The sequence below is a fragment of the Neodiprion pinetum genome, chromosome 6 (assembly GCF_021155775.2).
Source record: "Neodiprion pinetum isolate iyNeoPine1 chromosome 6, iyNeoPine1.2, whole genome shotgun sequence".
Taxonomy (NCBI): Eukaryota; Metazoa; Arthropoda; class Insecta; order Hymenoptera; family Diprionidae; genus Neodiprion; species Neodiprion pinetum.
Genome location: NC_060237.1, coordinates 11,317,510 through 11,342,695, shown reverse-complemented (window position 1 = coordinate 11,342,695; position 25,186 = coordinate 11,317,510). Strand labels below are relative to the sequence as shown.

General features: G+C 37.6%; 1 protein-coding gene across 2 annotated transcripts in view; it reads left to right on the top strand.

Annotated features, from left to right (window-relative positions):
* Positions 1-23,477, top strand: part of LOC124221313 (uncharacterized) — a 54,505-nt gene extending 31,028 nt beyond the window's left edge. For both annotated transcript variants that reach the window (XM_046631198.2, XM_069137014.1), the window contains 13 exons: positions 964-1,183; positions 2,954-3,062; positions 3,299-3,323; positions 4,407-4,572; positions 7,330-7,727; positions 9,529-9,604; positions 10,385-10,675; positions 11,997-12,168; positions 12,525-12,841; positions 14,673-14,783; positions 16,657-16,791; positions 21,029-21,595; positions 22,895-23,477. In XM_046631198.2, the coding sequence (XP_046487154.1) occupies positions 964-1,183; positions 2,954-3,062; positions 3,299-3,323; positions 4,407-4,572; positions 7,330-7,727; positions 9,529-9,604; positions 10,385-10,675; positions 11,997-12,168; positions 12,525-12,841; positions 14,673-14,783; positions 16,657-16,791; positions 21,029-21,595; positions 22,895-23,065 (2,758 nt within the window). In that variant the 3' untranslated portion in view covers positions 23,066-23,477. The remainder of the gene's footprint in view (positions 1-963; positions 1,184-2,953; positions 3,063-3,298; positions 3,324-4,406; positions 4,573-7,329; positions 7,728-9,528; positions 9,605-10,384; positions 10,676-11,996; positions 12,169-12,524; positions 12,842-14,672; positions 14,784-16,656; positions 16,792-21,028; positions 21,596-22,894) is intronic.
* The last annotated feature ends 1,709 nt before the right edge of the window (positions 23,478-25,186 follow it).

Genomic DNA, 25,186 nt, shown 5'->3' with positions numbered 1-25,186 from the left:
ATGTCAACCGGATTAACATTTTTTAGGAAATGTCCATTGTGGTCAAACTTTTTTAAGCAAGGTCAATTAGTTTTATTGAAATATTAACTAACAGAAGATTTTTATACACGCGTGAATAGATTATAGATAGCGATGATTTATTTGGCATTTGGTACAACTGATTTTTCTTGTTCGTATAAAAAATCATTTTACATCGTAAATGGTGTGGGAAAGAATTTTACAAATCTGTATCAGTTAAACAGCAGAGTTTCTATTCACGAACAGAATGAGCAATATCACGTGGTCAAATGCAAAAAACGAACGTAGAAACGAACAGTAAGCAATAGATTGAACGAAATATATGATTTCTCTCAAGTGCTTGATAACTCAACATTGATACCACAAAATCGAGATTATATGTAATACGTTTCTACTGTGTTAAGGGGACATTTCTGGAATCATAATTTAACTTCATTTCCAGCATTTGCATTTTACTAGTCTGTATTACACACATAGGCATAGGTATATAACATATGCGGACGCACTTTTTTGTGTATCTGTTTTATGCTTCTCTGTTGATAGAATATGCTTAGCCAAAACATCCGTTATTAAATTCGACGGAGAGATCGTTGATCATTTTCTAAACGTAATTAAGGTCAAAATTTACGTATCATACGGACTCGATTTACGAGAGATCTTAGTTTCCGCGTAATGAATGGAATACAACTATAGATGCATATACGAAAGAGACGGTACATCGGTCTCAGGATATAATAAATAAATGTGTAAATAACGAGGCTACATGTATGTCTGAAACGACTTTGTGTCATAGAAAAAAAAAACACAAAAACAAAAGACACGAAAAATTTCGTGGTTTCGTCAGCATCACGAGGCGTAAAATGCAGGTTGAAAATATCGTCGGCCGCCTTTTACATGTATGTAAATCTGACCTGATAATATCAATTTCCATCATTTATACCACAGGGGCAGCAGCGGCTCGGCCAGCACTTCCAGCAGCGGAACCGGAACTGGAACAGGTTCCGGGGGGCGAGTCGCAGTGGTTGGCGTCACGAGAAGCGTCCGTCTCAGAAAACGCGGTTCTTCAGGTTTCGGATTTTCACTGCGTGGTGGCCGGGAACATGCCGCAGGATTTTACGTCAGCGAAGTGCAGCCTGGCGGTGAAGCACACAGAAATGGCCTCAGGGTGAGAAAATGATTCAAATTCCTTAAAGATAAGATCGTAATAAGACTTCAGAAATTGCTTTAAGGAGGTTGGTTGGCCGAAAATCAATAATTTTCACTATTTTCATTACGATATAATCGTACACTGGCGTCTAATCGAACCATTATATTCGTAAGCTGCGAAGAATGTGTTTGAAAGTACTGAAAAACAGAAAACAATGGAATTATAAAGATGACCTTAGATAACGATACTTCATTTCGAATCGTCTCAAGATGGTCGACAATATAACAGATTCGTTTGATTTAACTCTACGATATGGCCCATTTTATTCAGATCAAGTCGTATTTTCTACAAATCTACTTAAACAGATTTTGTTTTTTTTCCGTAGTCAATTCAATATTGCCAATTGTTGATTATGACCAACAATTTATACATTTAAATATGGTAACGTGATAAAAAAACTCAAATTTCAGGGACTATATAGGAAATCACATTTAGAATCAAGTGAGTCTGCATTGTTGAGTAAAATCGAATGAATGTACTACGTTTTTCGTTATTTTGAATCGATTTGAATCGCATTGACACCCAAACTATCGTTTTTACCTAATTCCAGAACTTCCTCTTTTCGTATTTTAAAAGAGATCTTCGTAGCTTACGAGTATAATATTTTAATGAACGCTTAATGTATGACTATCTTATAATAAAATTACCAAAAATGATCGATTCCTGGTGAACCAACCTCTTCAAGGTTTCATTTATTCTGCGAACTGTTTATTCATGTGAAATATATCATTTAAAATTGTTAAATAGAAATTACAGAAAGCCAAAATCGATTTACACATTGCTGATCACTAATTATGTCGGATCACAAAATTGTGTACATTAGATAATTAACTTTTTTTGGCGCCTGTAATCTTACCCACATTCAGATTATTATAATACCTACCATCGTTGTTTTTTTTTCTTTTTTTGTAATTTATCTAAATCTTGGCGGTCTGTGCTGTGCTCCAAGAAACTTCGTCCATCCTTAATTATACTTGTAAAGAGATGCAATTTAAAATCAGACTAACGTAATGAGGGGAAAATTTTTGTACAAGAGTTCCAAATTTTCAAGTTTTTACTTGCACATCGAATACGGGTTATCGAATCCTGACATCCTCAATCCACGGTAAAAATGATGACGGTAACCAAATACCTTAAGTTTAAGCCTTCTCGGTTTACCGCCTCTCTAAATATTGAGTCTGTAGATTGCACGGAACTGGAGACCTTCGGTACGTCAAATTTCTAAGAAGGTCGCAATTTTCCACCTATTACTCATAGAGTTAACGCGCACTGTTCAGTGAAGTTTGAAAAATGTTTGAAATATCGGGGCAGCCATGTTGTGATCACTTATTCAATTGGAAAAGATTCAATCTATCGACCGAACGTTACTGAGCATCAATTACCGACTAGGAACGAGTTTCAGAAAGCTTGAATTCTTATAATTCATGTTATGTCCAGTTTTTGATCTTGGCCTCGAGGTGAGCTTAATGTGGTCAAACCTTTAGCCGAGAGTGACGATATAATTTTTCTTCTCCTCCTCTTTTCCCCAATGGAACAACCAAGTACAATAACAGGAGCTGTAATTTTAGTCAGAACGCTGCTGCGAAGTAAGATTACTGTTCTGTGTAAGTGGCTAGGCTTCAGCCATCCGGAAGTTGCCTTTCGGTGTTACGTATACGAGTTTGCTTTCAAAGGATGACGCGCGCCTATCTACTTATAATTGCTTAGTGGAACCGGGTTTGTTCTCAGGTTGGTGACCAGATAATAAGAGTGAACGGATACCCGGTGGAAGATGCTGTCCATCAGGAGGTCGCGCTTCTCGCCCGAACACAGCAGGTTCTAGTACTGAAAATTAGAAGTGAGTATACAATCTATCGCAATTGAAAGTTTCTATTTTTTTGGAACGGAAAATCATAGTTCTCTTCTTCGCACGAATATCTGCAGTCAAAGATGAAATTATTCGCGTCGTGGACATGCGTATATTATATCTGTTATTAAACCTATATCTTGACAATGGATATTACATCCTACGTAATTCTATTCCGCTTTCTAATTCATTCTCATCTTCATTTTTGTTATTTCTATATTTTACAGGCGTTGGGATGATACCAGTCAAAGAGTGAGTAACTTTTAACGTTACAATCGTACTACGAAAAATTTGAGACTCACACTATTGCATCAAACCTTATCAAATACTTGCCTGAAATTTATCAGGTATGAATTTTCTCGGTTAACAAGATTTTGGCAAAAATATCTTCTTTGAAAATTTTCATTTTTTTTCTTTAGTAACAGTAGGTTAATTTCACAACAGAATTTTTCGCCGAAATTGGTAACGGATTGTTTATTTTTTGATAGTCATTATTTTAGCAATTTTTCTGACATCAAGTAAGTGAAATAGTTTCGTGTTGTTTTCTCGAAATGCAAGGTTTAAGAAGAAAAATATCTTCAAAGACTTTGGAAAATATCTGCATCGGTAGTTTTCATGGCAAACTAACTTAATTGCTACGATTTTTCATGAATGGTGGAATTTTTTCATGGACACACCAATGTCTTCGTGACAATGAATTTCCAAATTTTTTTCTCAGAACGGAAATGCAATATTTTGATTCAAACGGAAGAAGAAAGCGATTGTGCAATTAAAATTCATTCCCAATATTTTTACAATCTTAATCTCCGTTAATTTTTTTTCGAATAATTATTTCAAAATTGGAGATAAATACGTAAAAAAAAAAAAAAAACGGTTACTGGGTTTCGCCTTGAATTGCTTTTCTTTTTGATCGTGATTAACTGCATTTCGATTGCTGTCTAAAAAAAAAAAAAAACAATTCTCCAACAAAATTTAAAAAACGTTTGCTGATTAATTTTTATTCGAAGAAATTTTTACCCATTTCTGTCACTCGACTCGATAATAGTTTAGATTTAACACCACTTTAAAGGAAGTGAAACAGAAGTTTATCGAAATTCGAAACTGAAGTACTGTCAAAAATGATCCAAGAATTCTGCAGATTCTGACAATTTCTTCTGGGAAAAAAAAAATTCTTCAAGAACGGTTAATTTGTCAAACTCTTCTGACAAATTTTTTTACCATGTACGGTATTTTTCAAGTCACTTCACACGAGCCGCGAATTTATTCTCACCTACACAATCAGCCGTGCCTACTTCTTCTTGATCGTAAAATGAATTTAAAAACTGTTAAATGTAGCAATCCGAACGACCCAGTCACGTGGCACATGGTACAACAGCAATGCGAGAACGGTTCGACCATCCTTCCGCTGAGCACAGAGATTCGAGTACGAGTCCTGGTGGGATCCAAGGGCCGTCTCGGATGCGGTGTTTGCAGAGGACCCAACCCCGGCCTCACGGTCCAGGTAACGTGAAGTGCAAAGTAATAAACTACTAGATATTGCTAATCGCGAGCATAAGCACCGATTATGCAGGCATTAATGTCACCGTGACGCGGAATAAAAGTTTATTGATTACACTTATATAGTTATACGTATAGGGGGATCAGTTTTCTTATTTTTTCATTGTCCATAATTTTTCGAATCATTCGTCAAGGATAGTAATTTGACAATCGTATTTAGTGAATAAAGCGGTGAGTAAATCGAATCAGATTCGACGTGTAGAATGCATTCTGAAGAAATGATCAATTACGACACACCGAACAGGTCTCTCGTCAAACAAAATGCATTTCTCCTGTAGGCGATGAGGGGAATTTTTTAAACAGTCTATGATGGGAATTTTCGAATTTCGTAATACTGCTTACGCATTTGGTGATTCAAAGTATACGGAAATCGAATGGTCCTATTTTGTATGTGCAATTTCAGTACTGAGAAGTGATTTTACGAATTGAATTCGTGAGAATTTTCTTACTTGTTATTCAAACATGAATCATATCGTGGAGTGTTATAATAAATATAAGGTATTTCCTCTGATGACTGGTTAAAATTTACAAATCAATTAACTCGTGTCTCGGATTCGTATAAAATTTTTAATATATGTAATGCACTACATAATATTTTAGACATGAGCAGAATGTAAAAAAAAATCGTTCTTTAGCGATACTAATTCTACAAAAAAAAATCATAAAATGCATATATTTACGAATACAGCCTTATTGCACACGTGAAGCAGTTCTCAGTAAATTCAGTCGATCTTTTTTTTTTAAATCCATTTCCTGAAAACTACATTTTTTGCACTTCAACTGCGATTGATCAAGAATGAGGCTAAATCTGGATACGAAATTTTGCACTAAAAATATTATATCGGAGATCCTTCTGTAAAAAATAGTCGAATCTGACCTTAACATAAAATGTAAAAACCTCATTTCAATTTGTTCTCCATTTTGTTGAATGAAAGAAAAAAAATCCCGAAGCCTGATGCCAATAGTATAAAATATGAAGTTCTATCATTTTCATGTCTGGTCAAACTCATGTTTCACATGTCCAATAATTTTGATCAGCAGTATAAGTAATGCCAGCCACGTTTGTTGCAGCTTTGTTATTTCTCTGTAAATAAATTATTATGTTTCAATTAAGGATTGCACTTTGTCCCGGTTGCTTCACGAATAAAATTCATGCTGTTTCTGAAGTATGTAAATTAGTTACCGATTTCAGTGACCAGTGATCATTTTTTTTTATTGCAATGCCGTATCTATATCGAACAGTTTATAACCCTAATGTCCACGTAGAAAAAAATCAGCCAAAACTGCAAGTTTTCCGAAAACACGTTTTCAACTTCCCACTTCTCGACTTTTGGATGCCAACAACAATGGAATTCATTTTTTGTGAAACACATTTTCAGGGGTTATACGCAGCCCGAAAAAAGCTATTTTTCAAAGACTTTTCATGAAGAGACATTTCTTATTTATTATATAATATAATTTATTAATACAAAAATTTATACACATACTGGGGTAATATTGAAGTTCATTTCGATAATTTTTATTTGTAAAAATAATGATATTTACAGCTGCTATAGCCGATCTCCGGAAGCACCTCTAAGAAAAGATGTCTTGCGGTGAGCAAGATATGAAAACAAATGAAAAAACGAAAAAGATTTAGTTAATATAAGTTATTGTACGGTCTTTAGTCGAAGGAATAAGCAAACACTAATTTTTAACAGAACGGCGGCTCCTCAAAACAAAAATTCGATTTTCCCTAAAAAATTTCACCTTAATTTGTTTATAAATTGGAAAATATTTATCGGTGAGAAAAATCCTTCGATCAAGGACTGAAAAATGTATTCATAAAGATTGTGTAAGAATTTGAGACTGATTGGTTCAGCTGTTTCCAAGAGATCTTGCTCACCGACTTTGGAAACATAGTTTAGAAAACGCGTTAAAATTTTCAAAGGCACTGTAAAACGCTTTAGGGCGTCTTTGCAAATGTGCGAGTAAGTTTAAGAATATTTGTCGGATCACCATGAAATCGTCTGTGTATATACTTGAATATATATGTGTATTACGAAAATGAATTTAAAAAAAAAAATGGATATTTCAAAAATCCTATCTGCGTATAACCCCTTACGAACGAATGAAAGGATTTTTATTGATTTCAATAAATCGCAAGAAATGCAGTTCTTTCCGACTTAAGACTGGCTAAATTTTGTGAACAATGCCTGAGTTGTTTGCAAAAATGTGAATTCTTGTCCGACAACAACTCGGAAAAGAATAAATCGATGTCGGTATTTCCGTCATTTAGCTTTTATAGAATTGATCGAATGGTAAACAAAGTTGGTGGATCTTTCTTTTTTTTTCCATTGTGAAAACAATAATCTCAAAGTACGAAGCATTTTCAGAACAACTTGTTATATTCTCAAATTAGGATTGTCAGAAATTCATAAACAGTAATTATAACATCAGGAAGTTAATAGTTTGAATATTCAACTCCTTCAAAATGCTTCTGCAGCACGGTGATTTTTGTTTTATTAACGTCCCGTTAAGTTACTACGTCAAGTACTTAATACTTTGTACTCGTAACAATTCATATCCCAGCGAGAAAGGGGGACAGATAACTTCGCGGACTGATACTGTCAAGTTGGTCGACTTGTTGCCTGTTTTACTCGACGATTATCCAACATTCGTAATCTTTTCCAAATTTCTCATATTCTCCACGATTGCACAGGGCACGAGAGAAGGGGGCGCCGCAAGAGCGGCGGGTCTGAGGCCCGGCGATGTGATAGTAAAGTGCAACGGACACCGTCTCACGGACGTGCCCTTCGAGAAGGCCGTCGAAGTTATGCGGGGCTCCGGAGTCCTGGACCTCGTCGTTAATCGTCCGACCTACTTCACGCCGGACCCGGGAGAAGCGATTTTCCGGGGATCGAACGGCTACGATTCCGGCAACTCCAGTCTCCTCGAATCCAGTTCTTTGCCACCGGCTTTGCAGGGGCCGCCGCCGCCGCAAGCGCCGATCCCGGGTCGCCACGTCTATCCGCAGAACCAGGGACCCTGCACGAGGAATCCAACGCGACCCAGGACCGGCTCCAGGGAAGTTCAGTGGGCGGATATCGACGGCAAGGGGTATGGATTTATGGAAGAATTAACTTTACCTTGATTAGTCGTTCCCTCGGGCATACAGAGGCGTTTTCAGGCGCGCGGCACAGCCGCGAAGATCCGTCGTTTCGAAAAACCTCGCTTCGAAACGAGTTTAACTTTTCATCCAAGAGGCATATTTTATCACTTGTCTTGAAATCGTTTTTGTTTTTTGCCAACGCGTTTCTCACGTATCGTTCCATGTGTTTACAGCGTAGGGAAACAATTTTTATGCTGAATTTTAGCGTGTATTTCGATCGATTCAGAAAAATTTAAATGAAGAATCCGGCAACATTTGTCCTGAAATTAAAGACTACCCTATTAACAGATTTTTATGACATTTTTTTAAATTCCATCTTTCATATCATTCACTTTGAGGGGCGTCCATTAAGCACGTGATCCATTTTTAACCCATATTCAAGCCCTCTTCCCCCCTCGTGACCGCCCCTTAGGTTTTGACGGACCCTTTCTCCCCCTCCTCGTTATCGCGTCGATTTTTTTTTACCAATTCGGCAAATTCATGAGTCGGATTGGTACATCATGGAGCGTATTAATATATACTCTGTCCATAATTTACCTGCCGAAAACGATAAACTTTATTGAAACCAAAACTAAAATTTAACTCAAATTTAACTCAAATCCACTCGGTATTTACTGGGAAATCTAGCTTCACCGGTTTGGATGAATACTGGACAGTGATTCGCGATCAGACAGAAATTTTTGTGTCTTAGTCATTTTTGAATACCAATTTAAATAAGTTCTTATTTTCGCTTTTACAAAGCATCACATTTTTGTGTATTTTAATGAATTCGAAACTGTTCTTAACCGGGTGTTTTAAATCAGAATGCTCGCTGAGTTTACCACGGCATTCTTAAGCGTGGAATTGGTGCATGTAGAAGCTACTTGAAGACCGCGGAATGAAATTTCTCGAACGGTACCTTAGGCAAATTTATTAATACAGGCATCAAACCGTTGGAAATTCTCTACGGTAGAGCGTCACGCAACACGTGTAGCAATCAACTCAATGAAGCCAATTTTCACAATATTAACGTGTAGAAAAATGCCGCGCGGTGCACTTTCCTGCACTTATCCCTCTTTAAAACTCTTTCTCTTATTACTTATGTTTTCTTTCGGAATAACTGCAACGCATAGTAGACGGATGCACGTAAGAATGTTGAAAAAAAAAAAAAAAAACCTTTGCTGGCAATCGATTTCGGTTTCGAGACGCATAAGCATCGACGGAATAATAAATTTCCTACAGGATGTTGGCCAAGAATTATTCGGTATTAGTTACTAGACGGTGATCTGGTCTCCGGGCTCGAAGAATATTGCATAGCTTAGATCAAGACATCAGGAAATTTATTTATTTGTATTTTCGAGACGAGCGACTCGAGGCCAGCGAACTTTTCGATAGATATTACCTTGTCGAGTCTTACGATCCCCAGAGTTCAAGAACCACGTCCTCCTCCTTAGCCTCTCTTACCCGGAGACGTGGGACTGGCCGATGTGAAAGCGCCCTTAGGCCATTCGTGGTCGAAATTATCCTTAACGTATCGAGTACAGTCTCGTTCGTATCTAATAATAAAAGGCTTAAAAATTTCGATGAGGTTTTATACGTTAATCCACTACATTCACTACACGCATCTTTTTTATCATTTGCTTTTCATGGTCACTGAATTGTTGCCCAACGTATCCACCTGTAAGTGTAGCTGTATGGTTATTTTCTCCGCAATTATCACGGCGGTATTTGCTATTCGCTACTTATAACCTCTTACGTTTTTTAATATAGTGACAGAACATGTTGTCCTTTGGCTTCATCGACCGAAAGCTGCAGCTCTTCGGGATCATGGAGACACATAGATCAGGTAAGAGAACCAACCTTGATTTCATCATTGACAAAACCGGAATCTTAGAGTTCGGTGCGGTGAACTCTACCGAAGCGATTCCTCTTTCTGTAATTATTGTAATTACGTAGCTGAATATTTTCGACATTGCGTTACATGTGCATCAGCAGAGCTCCGCTAACAGCTGTAATCAACTGCGCCCAAACACAAGTTGGATGGTCAATGTCTTCCGAAAGTAATTTCATACAGGCCACTAGGTTACTTGTTTATCAGCTCTTAATCACAGAGTTGATGTACTTTCTCTCTCTTCATCTGCGACTTACTACCTTTCATCACAACTTATTCTTTACGCGGCTTGCGGGGAGGATAAGGATAATGTACACGGTTTCATACCTAGACGACATTTTTTTTTTTTTATGTTTACCGTACGGATTGCACATTTTGGTATTCAGAGCGAACTAACGCCTACTTCGTTTACAAAAATTACTACTGGTTGATCTCTCTATCCATCGAACAGCTGATGTTTCCCTCCAAAAAAAAAAATGAACTTACGGAAAAAAAGTTGAAATTATTTTTACAAAACGCCGATTCCAGCCGATCTTGTCTCCATAGTCTGTATACTCTTTACGGTGCTATATCGATAACTAGCGCCGCAGTTTTCCCAATTAATGCTATTTCTTCAAGCTCATAGATCACACATTTTCGATATGGAGTTAGCTTTCGGTTAAGTTTTCAAAATCGTAGTGTCAAAGTATTTGACGATGAGAGCATGCCCCCTGAGTAATGTCTTATAACACATAGATGGCGGAGTGGACTCGAAAGCCGAACAACACGACGGTCATTCGCGTAAATCAGCGCCAGGGTGACCCCAGTCCTTACCTAGGAAAAGGACCACATTTGGGGTATCGAGCAGGCGACTACGAGGATGAGGAACCACTCTATGATCCGGTCGCCGTATCCCGAGGTGGGTACGAGTCGCATTACTTCGAGGCAGATGGCGAGGTCGAAGGGCGGCGACCGGATGGCATGGATGCCAATGGGGTCCGCAGTCCCTTATATGACCCGGTAGCTGGAGGCTACCATGAACCGAAGGCAAGTCGTTTGAATTATTGTACTGTTAAGCAGGGTGTTCGAAGGCGATAACACGTATTTCGGGATATGTACGTGTATCGAAGGTTGAAAAAGTGGGTAAATTGTGCTGGGTGGCTTACGAATTTTGGGAATTTATATTTTAACAGCCGATTGTTCAATTCGACGTTCAATTCAAAGTTTGTTGAATTCAAAAATATGGGGACCAAACTTGATTTCGACAAAAACGTTAACCTTTTTGCTCGGTAATATGTTTTGCAATACCAATGATACCTTACAGACACCTTAAACTGATTTACTTCAAGTTTGGAGCCGCTTTTCGTGGATGATTATCCTCTTCGATATGAACCGATACTTTTTTCAACAAAATGACGACGGTCTGAATTTGAAGTTTGACTTTTCATCAAAAAATTACAATTTTTGACCTGAAGACATTTAGCACATCCTTTTCTCGCCCAATGTATTTTTGTGGAACAATATTAGATTTTTCCGAATAACTTAGATCTTTGGGATGTGCTAAGAACAATTTTTTTTGTATTATGAATCCTATTATGCACGCGAACACCGGAAAAAGTTGTTTATAATTTTTTGTGTGATAAAGTATACAAGTAGAAGTAGATCCTGATTTTTTTTTTAAGTGGATCGAAAATAAGGTTATTATTACGGATGAATCGGTATAAACATCCCAGGGATCTCGAATTTCCTGAATACATTCTACATTCCCGTAATACTTACATTATCATAATCATGATACCATTATCATGCAACTTTGATGACTTCAGGATGCACTCGAAAACGTGTCTACTGCACGAGATAGAGAAATTAAAACAATTTGTTTTCTGGACTCTTGTATATATTGCATTTGTACAGGACTCGAAATGTCAAAAAAAAACTTATTTATTGGCATTTCATGAGCGTCTACTTTAAACTGGGTTCCATATTCCAAAATATCAGACTTTTTCACATAAAAATATATTAAGTCAAATTTTTTCTGACGGCAAGAACTGCTAAAAATTTGGGCACAAAAGTCCAATTCAAAAACGTGATGGAATTAATCAACTTATTTCTCGTAAACTGTAAAGTATAGAGACCTATAAGTTTCACCTTTTTTACATCTCAGTGTACACAATAACGTATCCAAATTTCAGTCAAATCTTAATTTTTACCCTAAACAGCTCGCTAAAAGTTCGTGAATCGGTCCATATAATTATTATTTATAAAATGATAAATACATATTACTTCGAAAGCTCCAAGTTTTCCCACAAGCAATTGAAACTTGAGCGCATTGAACAATTTTCATTGACCATTTGTTTTTCAATCGCAGGATGATCTTCGGGATGGCAGCCGCTTGGCTGAGTTGCAGTTCATTCAAAAGCAGAAAGAAACGGAAACCAAAACTATAACAACTGTCGAGGTGCACCACGCCATTTGTCCCCCACCACCACCTTGTATGCCACCACCTGGTTCCTGCAAATGGCCAGCTGGACAGTACGCTGGTACGTATAAAATGTTAACATCTGTTACGAATGATGCAATATAGGATGAAACTGAATGAAATCAATCAAAAATTATCAACGATCACAAGCTCTCGAATCCGATTTTGAACTCTGATCAGTATAGTACCATTTTGTAATGTGGCAAGGAACAATAGTTATAAAATAAGAGACGCAACGCCCGACAATTAATAAGATATCAATAAAATGTGTTCAGAAATTGTTTTCCTGACCGAAGCGTTCCACCTGTAAAATTTATATCTAAAAATTGATGCTCGCCCCATAATACGAGTACGTGCCTATGTTTTTATGCCAGAGAATCCTCAGGGAAGACTTTTATTAAACGTTTCTCTTTACAGATTCGAAACCACCGATGAGTGCCGTTGGCGGTCAGATGGGGAGCACCATGTCCATGGGAAGCACCGGCTCAACCGAGACTGAATCTAGCTTAGAGTCATCCTGCGGCAAGGATTCCGCCTCGACGTCTTCGTCCTCGTCGACGTGTGAGCCGGCCTCGTCGTCCTCCTACGTATCCGTATCGGCCAGAAAACTCCTTGACGATCCGGAACCATCGAACAACATCCCCGCACCACCTGTCGCACCTCCCTTCCCTGCCGCAGCCGCCAACATCAATCTGAGCTCTGCAATTGCCCAAGAACTACAGAGGCGAGCACAGGTACACGTATAAATCATGAATAGTCGTCAGGTTTCATGAGCTTCTTTTTTTAACAACTGTTTGTTCGTTACGAACATTCCATTAACTTAGCAATAAGAAATTTCTATATTTTCGCATGAAAATATTCGTATATGTACATGTGGTTGATCGATGCTACCGATTATAGTTTGAATCTCTTTATTGTTCCCAGGAGTGCATTGAGAATTCAATAGTTTTATAGAATTTCTATGTTTTAATAGTCACGATTTACTAACGGAAATAGCATGCAGCTGGTATTCCAAGCAATGATTTGCTAAAATCATGACAGTTAAAAAAGTCCTATTGCAAGAGAATTTATCTTCTTGGAAAGTTGTTAACTCGGGAATTTGAATAAATTTCAGAAGCCTGTTTGATTCGTTTCATAATTCTTCGCAAAAAAAAACATCCGAAAAACTCGCATATATATCTTCGCCGAGTATCTGGAACTTATGGTAAATTTATAAACAGGGAGTTCAACATTTTTTTAGACAATTTAGAGCACATTACTTATTATTTCTATTATTGCATGAAGTTTAACGTACCTTGATAAAATATCTAGTTTCCCCGATACGCCCGAAAAATTTCATTCATTTCAAAGAAGTAACAGTTTATTGATAATTCGTATTTTCGATACCATATTACAATAAGGTGTTCAGCTTCTCCCGTTTCTAAATTCATATATCTGCACAGGGTTCGAATATAATATAAGTACACGTATAATTCATTTATACACTTTAATACAAGCCTTTGGTCGGCAACAGGCTGCTTTGACCATAATGCAATTGCTATGTAAAACATACTGAGACTGACACTGACCTTCGCGAGGCATATGCTGTTAATAAACATTAGCAGATGCTTATTCGCATGATATATATATATAATTATATATACTGTACCTACTCTAAACTTACAAGAATAAATACACTCACATCAACTTCCAGGTAAAGCATCTGATACAAACGGACAATATAGCCATACGTCTCATCTATACGTACATAGGAATCAGTCTGACTGGTTTTTGTCAAGTTTAGTATATAATAGTAATGATGAGACCCGGTCAATCTTTGCATACGGATGCATTCATTCGAGTATTTACCGGGTGAAAAATTCTGACAGTGAGGTCACTTATTATTCTCTATTGTATGCACACAATGCGTGACGTAATCGAAGTATACGAGATAATTAGCCCCAACGGTATAGAAATTACATAACTTCGCACTGACGTTATTCTCGAATTTCAAGCTAGTCATGTCGATGAAAAATTATTCTTCACACAAGATAGTGATATATATCCGGCATCGGGTAAAGTACGTGTAAAGAATACAAATCCGAAGTTCAATTCAAGCTTTTTCACATTTCTACAAATCGCCAACATATATTTTCGAGAAGATTAACGTTTTTTTGATGGACGAAAACAATTACCTAAGTTTATATACACACTTACGATTTTCTTTTTTGTTGCTGCAGAGAAGTTTAATGAGTAAACAGTAATCATCTGGCTCAGATAATTTGTATAAAATTGATGTTTACCAACAAACTTGTTTACGAATCATTTTTACAGTTTCTTCCTCTAAGGCTGTCGAAAACTGCGCGTTTTTACTTTGAATTCAAGGTTTTTCCATTCCACCTTGCGTTAAGATAATATTTCGTTATTCGCCTCACGAATTTTACGTTTTAATGCTTTTTGGCGCAGTTTTATAGGCGACGCATTCTTAACCGTAGTCGCTGCTCCAGCAAACTCTTATAAACAATCCGACGACTTCGCATGTTTAGCCGTAGTGATGTAATATACGTATATTGTTATGTATTACAGAAAGCGAGGGCCACACAAGACAAGTCGAAAGCACAAGAGGTGCGAAATTCGCGGCTGGTGGAACCGTCTAAAATTTCACCGGCTCACGAACAGAAAATCACTCATGATAAGGTAAGTACTTCGTTATTATTGTCATTTTCGTAACGAAGAACATACAGATCAGTACAGATTGATAAATATTTCCAGCCAATTAAGCTACGATTTCATCTGAATTTTTCTTATGAAAACTGATAGCAATTTTTTTTATTTGTATTGGTCGCGAATCCGTTGACTTACACTACATGAATTACAGACGTTTACGGACCGATGGAAAACTTTTGAAACTAAGTTATATAAACCTCTTACTCGCGACTCAACGCCGAGTAACTTGTGCGCAATATATGTAATTCCGCGAGTTTTCGCGAGAAAATATCAAATGTTGCAAATATTTCAGGTATCCCAGAATTCTAGGTGTAATTTGTAGCCTCCTTAGAAAAATAAGCGATATTATTCCGATTTACCTGAGTAAAATGCACGCGCAAGTTTTTATAATGACATTTTAATTATTCTTCGTCGTTCTTTTAATCTTCGGCTCTTTTTCAAAATCTTGTTCTTTCACTGAAATCAGATAATAGCAAAAAAAACGATAACGAAATCCAGAAAACTCCGCACAAACTTTTATATTTGAACTTACACCCAATTGCGAGAAATTGTCACGATTATACCAATACTTGACCTCCAAATTTTAATTTAACCCTTTCAGTCACGCGATTTAGTTTTTTTTTTTTGGCACGGAAGTGCAATTATACGTTTCCTATGTATTTTCCGACACTGAATACGAATCCAATGTCAAAAATTTATTAAAATTAAAAACAACCCCGACAATGGGGTGAAAACTGGGTGAATTGTCAATATTCTTTTGGGTAGCGTTCTTAAATGAGATTTCTATGAACATTTATTTTGAGACAGTACGATTGTAGGCCTAGAATAAGTGCAATCCTTGATAGTATCTATACGCACCCATTAGGAGGGTTAAAACTGCCCCTACGCATTAAATTTTGTAAATCTAATGGCCATTCTGATATCTTTGTTTGTAAACCAATGAATTCCAAGCGTTTTTAGTATACGTTTATTATCAAATTTCTTCGCTAACAAATTACATTCACAAGAATACTTTTGTTTCATATGCTTATTTATAAAAATTGTAAGTAATTATGGATTCAAAAAAAATTCCTAATTATTCCAAAGTTTAAGTATTTTTCTACCTGAAACTGGAAAAAAATTCAGGATTTTGCATGAAATATAAAAAAACGACAAAAAAAAAACCACGCACCACTATAGTGGCTTTTGTTACTGAAAGGGAGGGTTAATATAATATCTCAATAACATGAGAACCTGTTAAATTCTCCGAATCAAATACATTTTTGACGGGAAAAAGTTGGAGAGCAAGTGAATCTGAAATTTTTGCTACTTATTTCTCAACCGACTTCCAAGTTCACTGAAACCAAATTTTCATCTGGAACAGTTCGCCATTTCAACCAAAACTTACAAAAATATTTTTCTATCTAGTAAGAAAAATACCGTGACTTTTCTCCAAACATCGTTCTGTATTAATTTAAAATTGACGGGGCATTTTGAAAGGACGCGAGTCAGTATAATTTGAGAATCTCGTTAACTGGTACAATGAAGTTTTATTTTTGGCTTGAACCGTCCCAACGTGTGAATACGGAATACGTACAATTCTGAACCGGTAAAAATGACTTCCCGGACATCGGATCGGATCTTCGTCGCGTTTCACGTGGTTCAGATATAGGCACAATGCCCGAAGTTAGTCAACTGTGAATGAATAATGGTGATTTGGCGTAGTGTGTTAGCCGTAAATAATAAGCGATAACGAAGCATGCCTTTCCGAGTTCCGAAACACCTGTAACAGAGCATATAATTCTGAAGCTTGCCTAACCCAACGAAACATCGATTCAGTTACACTTTATTCGACACTTCGTAGTTGATGGAGGAGTTCAAACGCGCCCACCAAAGAATGTTCAACTGTAAAAGGAACGGAGAAGCCAACGGCGCTGACGAGCAGGCAGCTGCTGCACCGAACAACGTTTCGACTCCGGCTGCCGAAACTTCGGAACAGGTAATTTTTCAACCGCCACCATTGTTATTAACAAGTAATTTTACGTATAACAGAATGCAAGAAAGTGAGACGTCTCGTTTGATATGCAAATTATACGTAATTCCAAATTATCTACAGAGGATCCTTTGGATTTCCATATTCGCACATCTGTACATTATTTGTAGATGTTGCACCAGTTTAATATCTTTACAAATGTATTTCGTGAAATTGTGTGTACCTAATGTCGATCATTATCGACGTGATTATTCGTCACTGCTTGTATGATGCTTGAAGCAAATGCGTCATTCGATTAGCATGCATAATCGTATATTCAGCCGCCAAATTATGTGTGCTATCTAACGATCTTTATCACTTTACATCAATTTAACAGTAAATGTTTTATTGCCTGAGCAATGCCGCTGCTTCTCTTGTCGTGTCTCGTGATACCTGATAGAATTTTTTCATTCAAATTCACAAGTGTACAACGTGTGATATCATTTAAGTGTGATTATGGATAAAAGATATGCGTTGTATACATACGCACGCAAGCGCCTGCAATCATTATTATTAGTACTATTCTTCAAGTCTTTAGGTACTTTATTTTCGGTGTTGATCAATTTACGAGTTCGTGATGAAAGATTGATCTTTCACTCATTCTTACTCTGAAGCAACATTAGCCCGTAATTTGAAATTAATGGACTTGTTAATTGTAACACGGGTTTTCCGTAATATTTTCAAAATTAACAGAAATTCCTAAGCTGTGTAATCTTCTCTGCGGTTAAAAGTATGCCATTAATCAAAATACATGATGTTGAATCCTCTGAAACCTCTCACAGAGGTTAACAATGATGTGGTCTGATCTTTTAGCTTAGTTCATCAAAACAGTTTCGGTAATAAATTAACTTCCGCGATCGTCTGAGTGTTGTATAAATTTCGAAAAAGATACGTTTACACCTCTAAATCCGTATAGTTTATCAGAAATAATCAAACGATTTTTTTGTACAATTTATTTCTCATCCTTCTCCTCTTCTTTCAATGAAAGAACTCTGTTCAACGATACAATACGTTTTTTAGATTGTATGATTAGATAAAAATTCTCACCGAGTCAGTAAAAAATGGCACGGAAAATTTTCGGACTGGGGAATACGGAAACATGAATCCAACAAATCTTATCTACGTCGAACAAGCGATTTCATAGAAGACACATGTTAATACAACATCGCGGGAAATCATCAAACCTCAAGTACAGCAATAATTATCTTTTTAAAATTTTTACTAGCTCCTTTTTATATACGCGGTCGAATGGTGCAGTACATATTTCCGATAGCATATCTGAGGGCACTATATTTATAAATCAGTACGGCATTTTTGCGGCAAGCGTTTCGAGCGAGATTATGAACATTTTGAGATAAAATCGGAACGTGCACACGTATATAATCCGTAATTTTCAAAGTATAACAACCGATCTTGGAAGTGTATATAGATTGCGCATACACTCTTACGTATACCTGGTATTCACGGATTTGCGATAAGCACGCGCGTGTTATATCGCTCTTTCGTGTGCTCGGACGACGCACACACGCACAGAAATTTACACCTGCGATAAACGTCCGAAGGAATTATGTGTTCAGAATTCACATCGAATGCGGGCAAAGCGTGTTATGCCAAGCCGCTGCATTCGAGTGAGATGCAGAACGCGGTATGACGATTGTTACCCGCGAAACACCGAAGAGTGCAATCGATTGCGTTCGTGTTCGTGTTCCTAGCAAGCACATTGTCAGTTGTGTTGCGGAACCAACCGAGCCAAGAAGCGTACTTACCCACTCTGAGGAAATGTAGCATTATATCCGTGGCTAAAGACACGCAGGTACGCGAGACTCAGTCGCCTGTGTTCACTCATTCAAGCAACAGTGGTTATATAGTCACGATATTATACCCAAGCGAAGATGAAGATTCGAGCGAATAGTTAATACAGCGCCTACAACGGCAATAAAACGAGAACGATAAGTTTTGGTCGGATTTTCGTGATTGAACAATAAAAACAAAACAGGTTTCCATCATTCGCTTTCCCCGAATATTATTTCCACAATTACAAGTGATCTTGTACTTACTGACGATAAAATTTGTTTCCGCGGTAGGATTGAAAGTGATTTACTACGGTGCGCGAAATTTAAACGCTCACAACAATATTATTAATACAACCAACAAGTTTTTAGTATGATTAAAAAACTTTTATTACCTGTACGTACACTTGTGTGCAGATGCGTTATACGTATCGCGATTGGACAACTTCAATGATACATTTCTCAATTTATTTTTATCTTGAACCAACTTTTTTCGATCATATAATTGAGCTTCGGTATACATAGATAATAAGTGTGAAAGAACTACATGATATATCGGAACTTCAACACGCGTCTTGCGTTTGTCACGCGCGATGAAACTTCGTTATATTGTCTGTAGTTTGTTAGATAATGAACAATAATTACATGACGTAAAGTGAAATTGCATAATGATGTTTCGCAGTGTACGGCATTATGTGGCCTATGTTTAGAATAGGAAGATTAAGCTGTACATACACCTACAACAATAGCGCGTCTAGCCGGCTTTAGGTAATTTATAAAGAAAATGTTACAAGTCAAGATAACAGTATACCGATTCTTTTCTTATAACATCGCAAGCCAGGGAAAGAATTTCATTCATCGACCGGAATAAGCATTGACCGTATCTAGCCTAGATATTACATCTGTACCTTAACTGGCGGTGCGCAATACAACGTATATTATATACAGAGTATATGTAAGTACATACATGTATTAATGCGGCGGTTTACGCACGCTTTAATAACCGCGGAATTGATGATTTCCTGGAAACGTAACAAACTACAAATAACGCGATACCGGTACTCCGTTGGAAAAAAGTTATAGCCACATAGTTTAATCAAATTATATGAAATCTCGTGCGTCATTCGAAGCTTTGGGCCTCTAATGTGGTTACGAAACGGACGAAGCTTCGCAGAGTGAAATAAGCTATATAGAGATCATTGGTAATTTATTGGGAGGAAAAACAAGCCTTGGCTAATAAACGTGTGTGTCCGTGCGTGTATGTATAAGCGGCTGCTGGTTTGTAGAGCGAAGCGCAGAACGTACAGGTGAATGTGTACATACAGATAGTAGTGCAAACAGACGTTAAAACAAATGAATACCGCACTGAGAACAAACGACTGGTCTTACTTAAATGATAAGCCTGCAAAGTTGGGAACATTACTTCGTACGAGGATGAGCAAAAACGGGGAACCGTCGAGAAAATCATCGGTTTTAGTCACAGTTACGCCTTACAATGTGAGTCAAATGTCTAATTTACCCATCTTATCGATTGTTTATCGATACGTAGGCACGTAGGTTCAAATCTCCAACGTATTATCGAAATTTTACGACAAAGCAATAATTTTTATAGGCTACGATTATAATATTTTTTCCAATATAGATATTTTTTCTAGGAATCCTTAACCTCAACTCGAATTATTATTCAGTATTTCATCGTACATGTACAGAAAACTTTTTCGAAATCTCACGTTCTCTTGCAGCATTCATCCATTAATATTTCGAAATAAATCAAAGCTAAAGTTGGAACCTGTGATAAGTGAAGTCACTTCTCGCAGCCAAGGGCAGTGTAAAGTAAAAGCGATTCTACCGATCACATCGTTGATTAGCGACAGCTAAAATTGAGTAACAACATTTTAAAATAACGATGTTCTCGAACTAAACCAATAATATTCAGTTCAAAATTCCTCTTCGTTATGCCAGAGTATGTATAACGGATCTTTCCTTGCGAATTGTAATGAAAATTTGTCTAATGGCTTACAGGGAATAGAAGTGAATTCATTCGATGTAATTCTGTGGTTTTCAGTCATAGAATGTTCATATTGTATTCTACATGTATAATATACGCGATTGTCTTTAAATGATAACGAGTGCGAGGCATTACATAATTATTAATCTTTCCCAAAATCAAATATTTCTCAGTTTCGATACGAAGGCAATAACATGCTCAACGTTAACAGATAGTAGATGAATCATCAAATTCTACATCGAACCACATATTGATATTCCATAATATGTGTACTTAATCGTAAAACCGATAAACAGCGTCTCTGAAATCGCCTGAAACGATTCAAAAGTTTCCTCAACGACGTATGCACGGTATAATAAGGCTAGCAGCTAATTAACCAACTTTGATCTCTCTTTCGATTACGCAGGAACGTCGTGTCAACGGCGTAGTGCGACGCCAAAACCCCGGCGCCCCGACGCCGCCGCCGCCGCCACCTCGCGGAGTAACAGCTCAAAAACCAAAAACAAACGCGAGTGACGACGCTGTGGAAATGCAGAGCATAGAGTCGTTCAAATTGAAGGAGCCGCAGAGCGTCGCGACGCCGAAGCCACCGTCAACCTACTTCCCGGCATCCCGGGATGAATTAGACAGCAGCACTCGACGAACCGGAAGTCCAACGGACGGCGGGGATACGAAAAAGCAGCAACAGCCGACGGTGCCGATGGCGCCGAGCATGCCGAACGGGGCAGCAGCACCGGTCAACACCGTCGTCGGCAAGGGGAAAGTTGCCATCAGGATAGGTGCTTATTCGGGCGAGGCGAAGGCACCGTCGAAATTGGACTTTTTGGGGGGCCAACCGCCGACGGGGACTCCGACGCCGACGCCGATAGCCAAGGGGGTTGAAACGACGGATTCGGCGCCGGTAGCATCGCGTCTTCAAAACGAATTGGCGGCCACGCTGCAGAGGTCGAATTTAAGAAAAAAGACTGACGGGGTAATTAGCGAGACGTGTTCCTTATACACTGATTATTACGACGATGTTAGTAGTCATGAGTCAAACAAACTCGTTTTTTTTTTGCAGTACATATAACACAGACGTATGAGTGATTTCCGCAAATTGAATCCATGGAAGTGTGAAAATATTTGTCGCACATTCGAATGAAACAATTAATGCTTCTATAAAAATATTTGACGTAAAATAAAGTCCGTTAGTTCCAGGTTCGCATTACAGAGAAAAATATTGTTCTTTAGGATATTCATCAGGTAGATTTGAACCCAGGCGCTAATCCGAAATGGCAGTTGTTAGACACATTTGTAATTTTATTTTGGCTCTGTACTGCTTTTCAGAGCTCGTTGGATATTAAATTTAATGTTCATCTTCAACCAAGTTCCAATTACCGAGAATTTAATCCGCGAGATTACCAGTAAGTGTGTACAATGTGCATGCTTGCGAGAAGAATTTGATACAGTTTACTTTTCAGTTCCGTGTCGATGCAACAGGCTGTGTAGTAATTTACGGAGTAGATAGAAACTACGCCCCAAGCCTTGGGAATACAGCATTTTGATTCATTAGTACGAAACGCGTTAGGGATTTTCAGCTCATTGTAGCAAGCGAGAAAGTACTTACACGTTTTTAAATTATACCTCTTTACCGCTGCAGGGGCGAAGCTAACGAAATTTTGATTTTTATCTCAACAATGAGATGGGAATGTGTCGTGAAAGTCTGACACGCGTAAATTCAGACCTACCGGTATGACGACACGTATATGTATTACACTTGTTGAATTTTTAGAAACTAGGAAGCAATTCGCATTTCTTTTTTTATCTTCATTGGTTAGTTCCATCAATCAGGGTATACCTGTTTTGATTAAGTTGTGATATAAGTTTTCTTCGAAATTTATTCGGACTATGTTTTTAGTAAGAATGGAATGAGAAAAGTCAACTTGTCTCGAATCCCTGTACGTTTAAAATTTGCTTTCGAGAAACTAATAAGAAGATTTTCCCATATGCATCAAAAGGGAAACTGTACTACGAGAAAAATTTCTAGTTCAACATTCTCGTTTTGGAAAGTTCAATTTTTACTTATCTTGGGTACGATTTACCTTCATATTGGAAATCTTGATGATTAGCTGAAGTTTACTTTACGTCGTAAGTTCGAAGTACGATGTAGTTTTAAAATAACAAGACTCTACCCTATAGCTAGACTCTGTTCTAGAATGAGTTTGTATTTGTTGTTATGAAACAGCGGAAAATTCAAAAATGCAATACATAAATTATTATATTTGATCTCCAGGAGAACGCTACTGCAAGACCGGTATCGAACAACGCGGCATCCCCGACTAGATTCGGTGCTGAAAATCCAGCGATTATAACGCAAAGCAATGTCGAAAGGTTGGCTGCTGTTCTGAGTAACAAGGTTACCATAAAGATCAACACAATCGACAGTGTCTCCCGACAAGATTAAATTTCTAGATGTATTCATTTGTAAATTTTGCTATACATATATAAATATACATCATATTAGTCTATACATACATAGGTAATGTTATCAATATTATATACATAATTATATACGCATTTACAATTTTTTATATAGATATATACTTTTTTTGTATTATTTATTGCTAGGTATGTATACATATATACATACTGTATGTATTGACCAATGGAACCTATTTATAGGCAACTATCATTCTTATGATTATTATTACTATTATTATTACCATTACTACGTTTTACGATTATGCTTATTATTCTTTTTAATTATATTATTATCACTATATATCGCACATATGTATGTATGTGGTACGTCGTATCAATTAATACAGGCATTGCTATAATAAAGGATGTATACATGATAAACGTCTCCTGATATTTGCAATGATAAATAATAACAATTATACCTCTACAGATTATTACATGGAGTTGATGTAACACTGTCACAGTACATTATGTAACAAGGGAATAATCAACTTTTATTACTGGGTTACATATAGAATTTTCAGACTCAACTGTGTTCACAATATTGACTTCAAAAAAAAGAAGAGGAAATCCAAATACCGCATAAAAGTAATACACGGACGTAGGTCGGCGGTAGTTAACGTATGGGAGCGAGTACAGGACTGCAGGCCCTGGTGGGGATGTAGAGGGCGAGCCCCCTAAAACATATACTTTTTATAATGGAATTAATTTTAAGAAATCTTGGAATTCCAATAAAAATAATTGTCTGGGATTTATTCTATATCAGCAGCATCAATAATTCACACGATAATCAATTATAATACAGAGAGATGTAGTTCAAAATGCAGAAGAAGTAGAGAAAACCAGAAAAAATTTACAAGTTTTCATTGTAAATTGATAGTCGGTAACAATGTGTAACATCTAGCCGCGGTAATGAGCAAAATTTTCGTGAAAACATCCGAGTCGTGCACGGCAATGCGGCGTGCTGTTCAAGACTGAAGTTAACAGAACGAACGGCCGACAGCTGTGTCATCTTTTCTTTCTTCTATTTTTTTTCTCTTTCTCGCTCTTTTCAAACGTTATGAAAATGTTGATGTGCCGTTATAGAGGTCTTTCACCATAGACTTACAAAAGATAGACTGAGCGCTCTTATGAGCCGCTTGAAGTAATCAATTAAAGGACAGAAATATGCCGGGAGTACTCCTTTCTCTCTCTGACGATATTTGTGGCGGGGATGGAGGCTGTAGAGGAGAATGAGGCGAAATTATGCGTCTATATCTATAGCTGTTCCACTTCCACTGCTCCGTTGTCTCCCACCATGACGCCGATTGAAAGGAGAGAGCAGTACTCCCGACATATCTCTGCCCTTTATATGTAAGCTTCAGTACATCTTATAGGAGCGCTCAGTCTATCTTTATAAGTCTATGGACTTCACTCGGACCCTGTCATAGTTGAGGGCAGCACTATTACTGGTTCTAAAGAGGCGAGAAAGTTTAATTCTTAAATTTACTTTTCATAGTCAAATAACATTTACTTTAATAGATTATTTATGAAATCAATCATGTCTATTCGTAACAGACAATTTACGCTTGGATAAATTGTGGAAAACGTAAATCATACATCATCATACATCATACATCATACATAGTATTAAAGTTTGGAACCAAATTTTAGATGTTCGGATGTTCGGAGGTTCAGAAAGTGACGTCACCTAAAATTTTTTCTCTCTTGACGTCATCGATCTATGGTAATCGACGACGAAAATCAGCCAGCCGAATTCCTCAGTCCGGAAACTACCGCGTAGTGGAGAGGACGTATGAAACTCGCGCTTCGCAGATTTAGTGCATCGGGTTCTCAACCTCTTGAATCCTGCGCTCCAGGTCCGCTGCCTGGTAACTTTTGACCTTCAGGACTAATTTTCCGTAGTTTTGGCTGTCTAGGTCCTCCACCTGGTGGATCTCGACCTCCAGTACTCGCGCTCCGTAGATTTGGCTGTCCAGATCCGTGACCTGGTGACTTTTGAACTTTACGAGTAATTTTCTATGGTTACTGCGCTCCAGGTCCGCTACATGGTGAAACACGACTTCCAGGAGAAGCGCTCCGTGGTTCCTGCGCTCCAGGTATG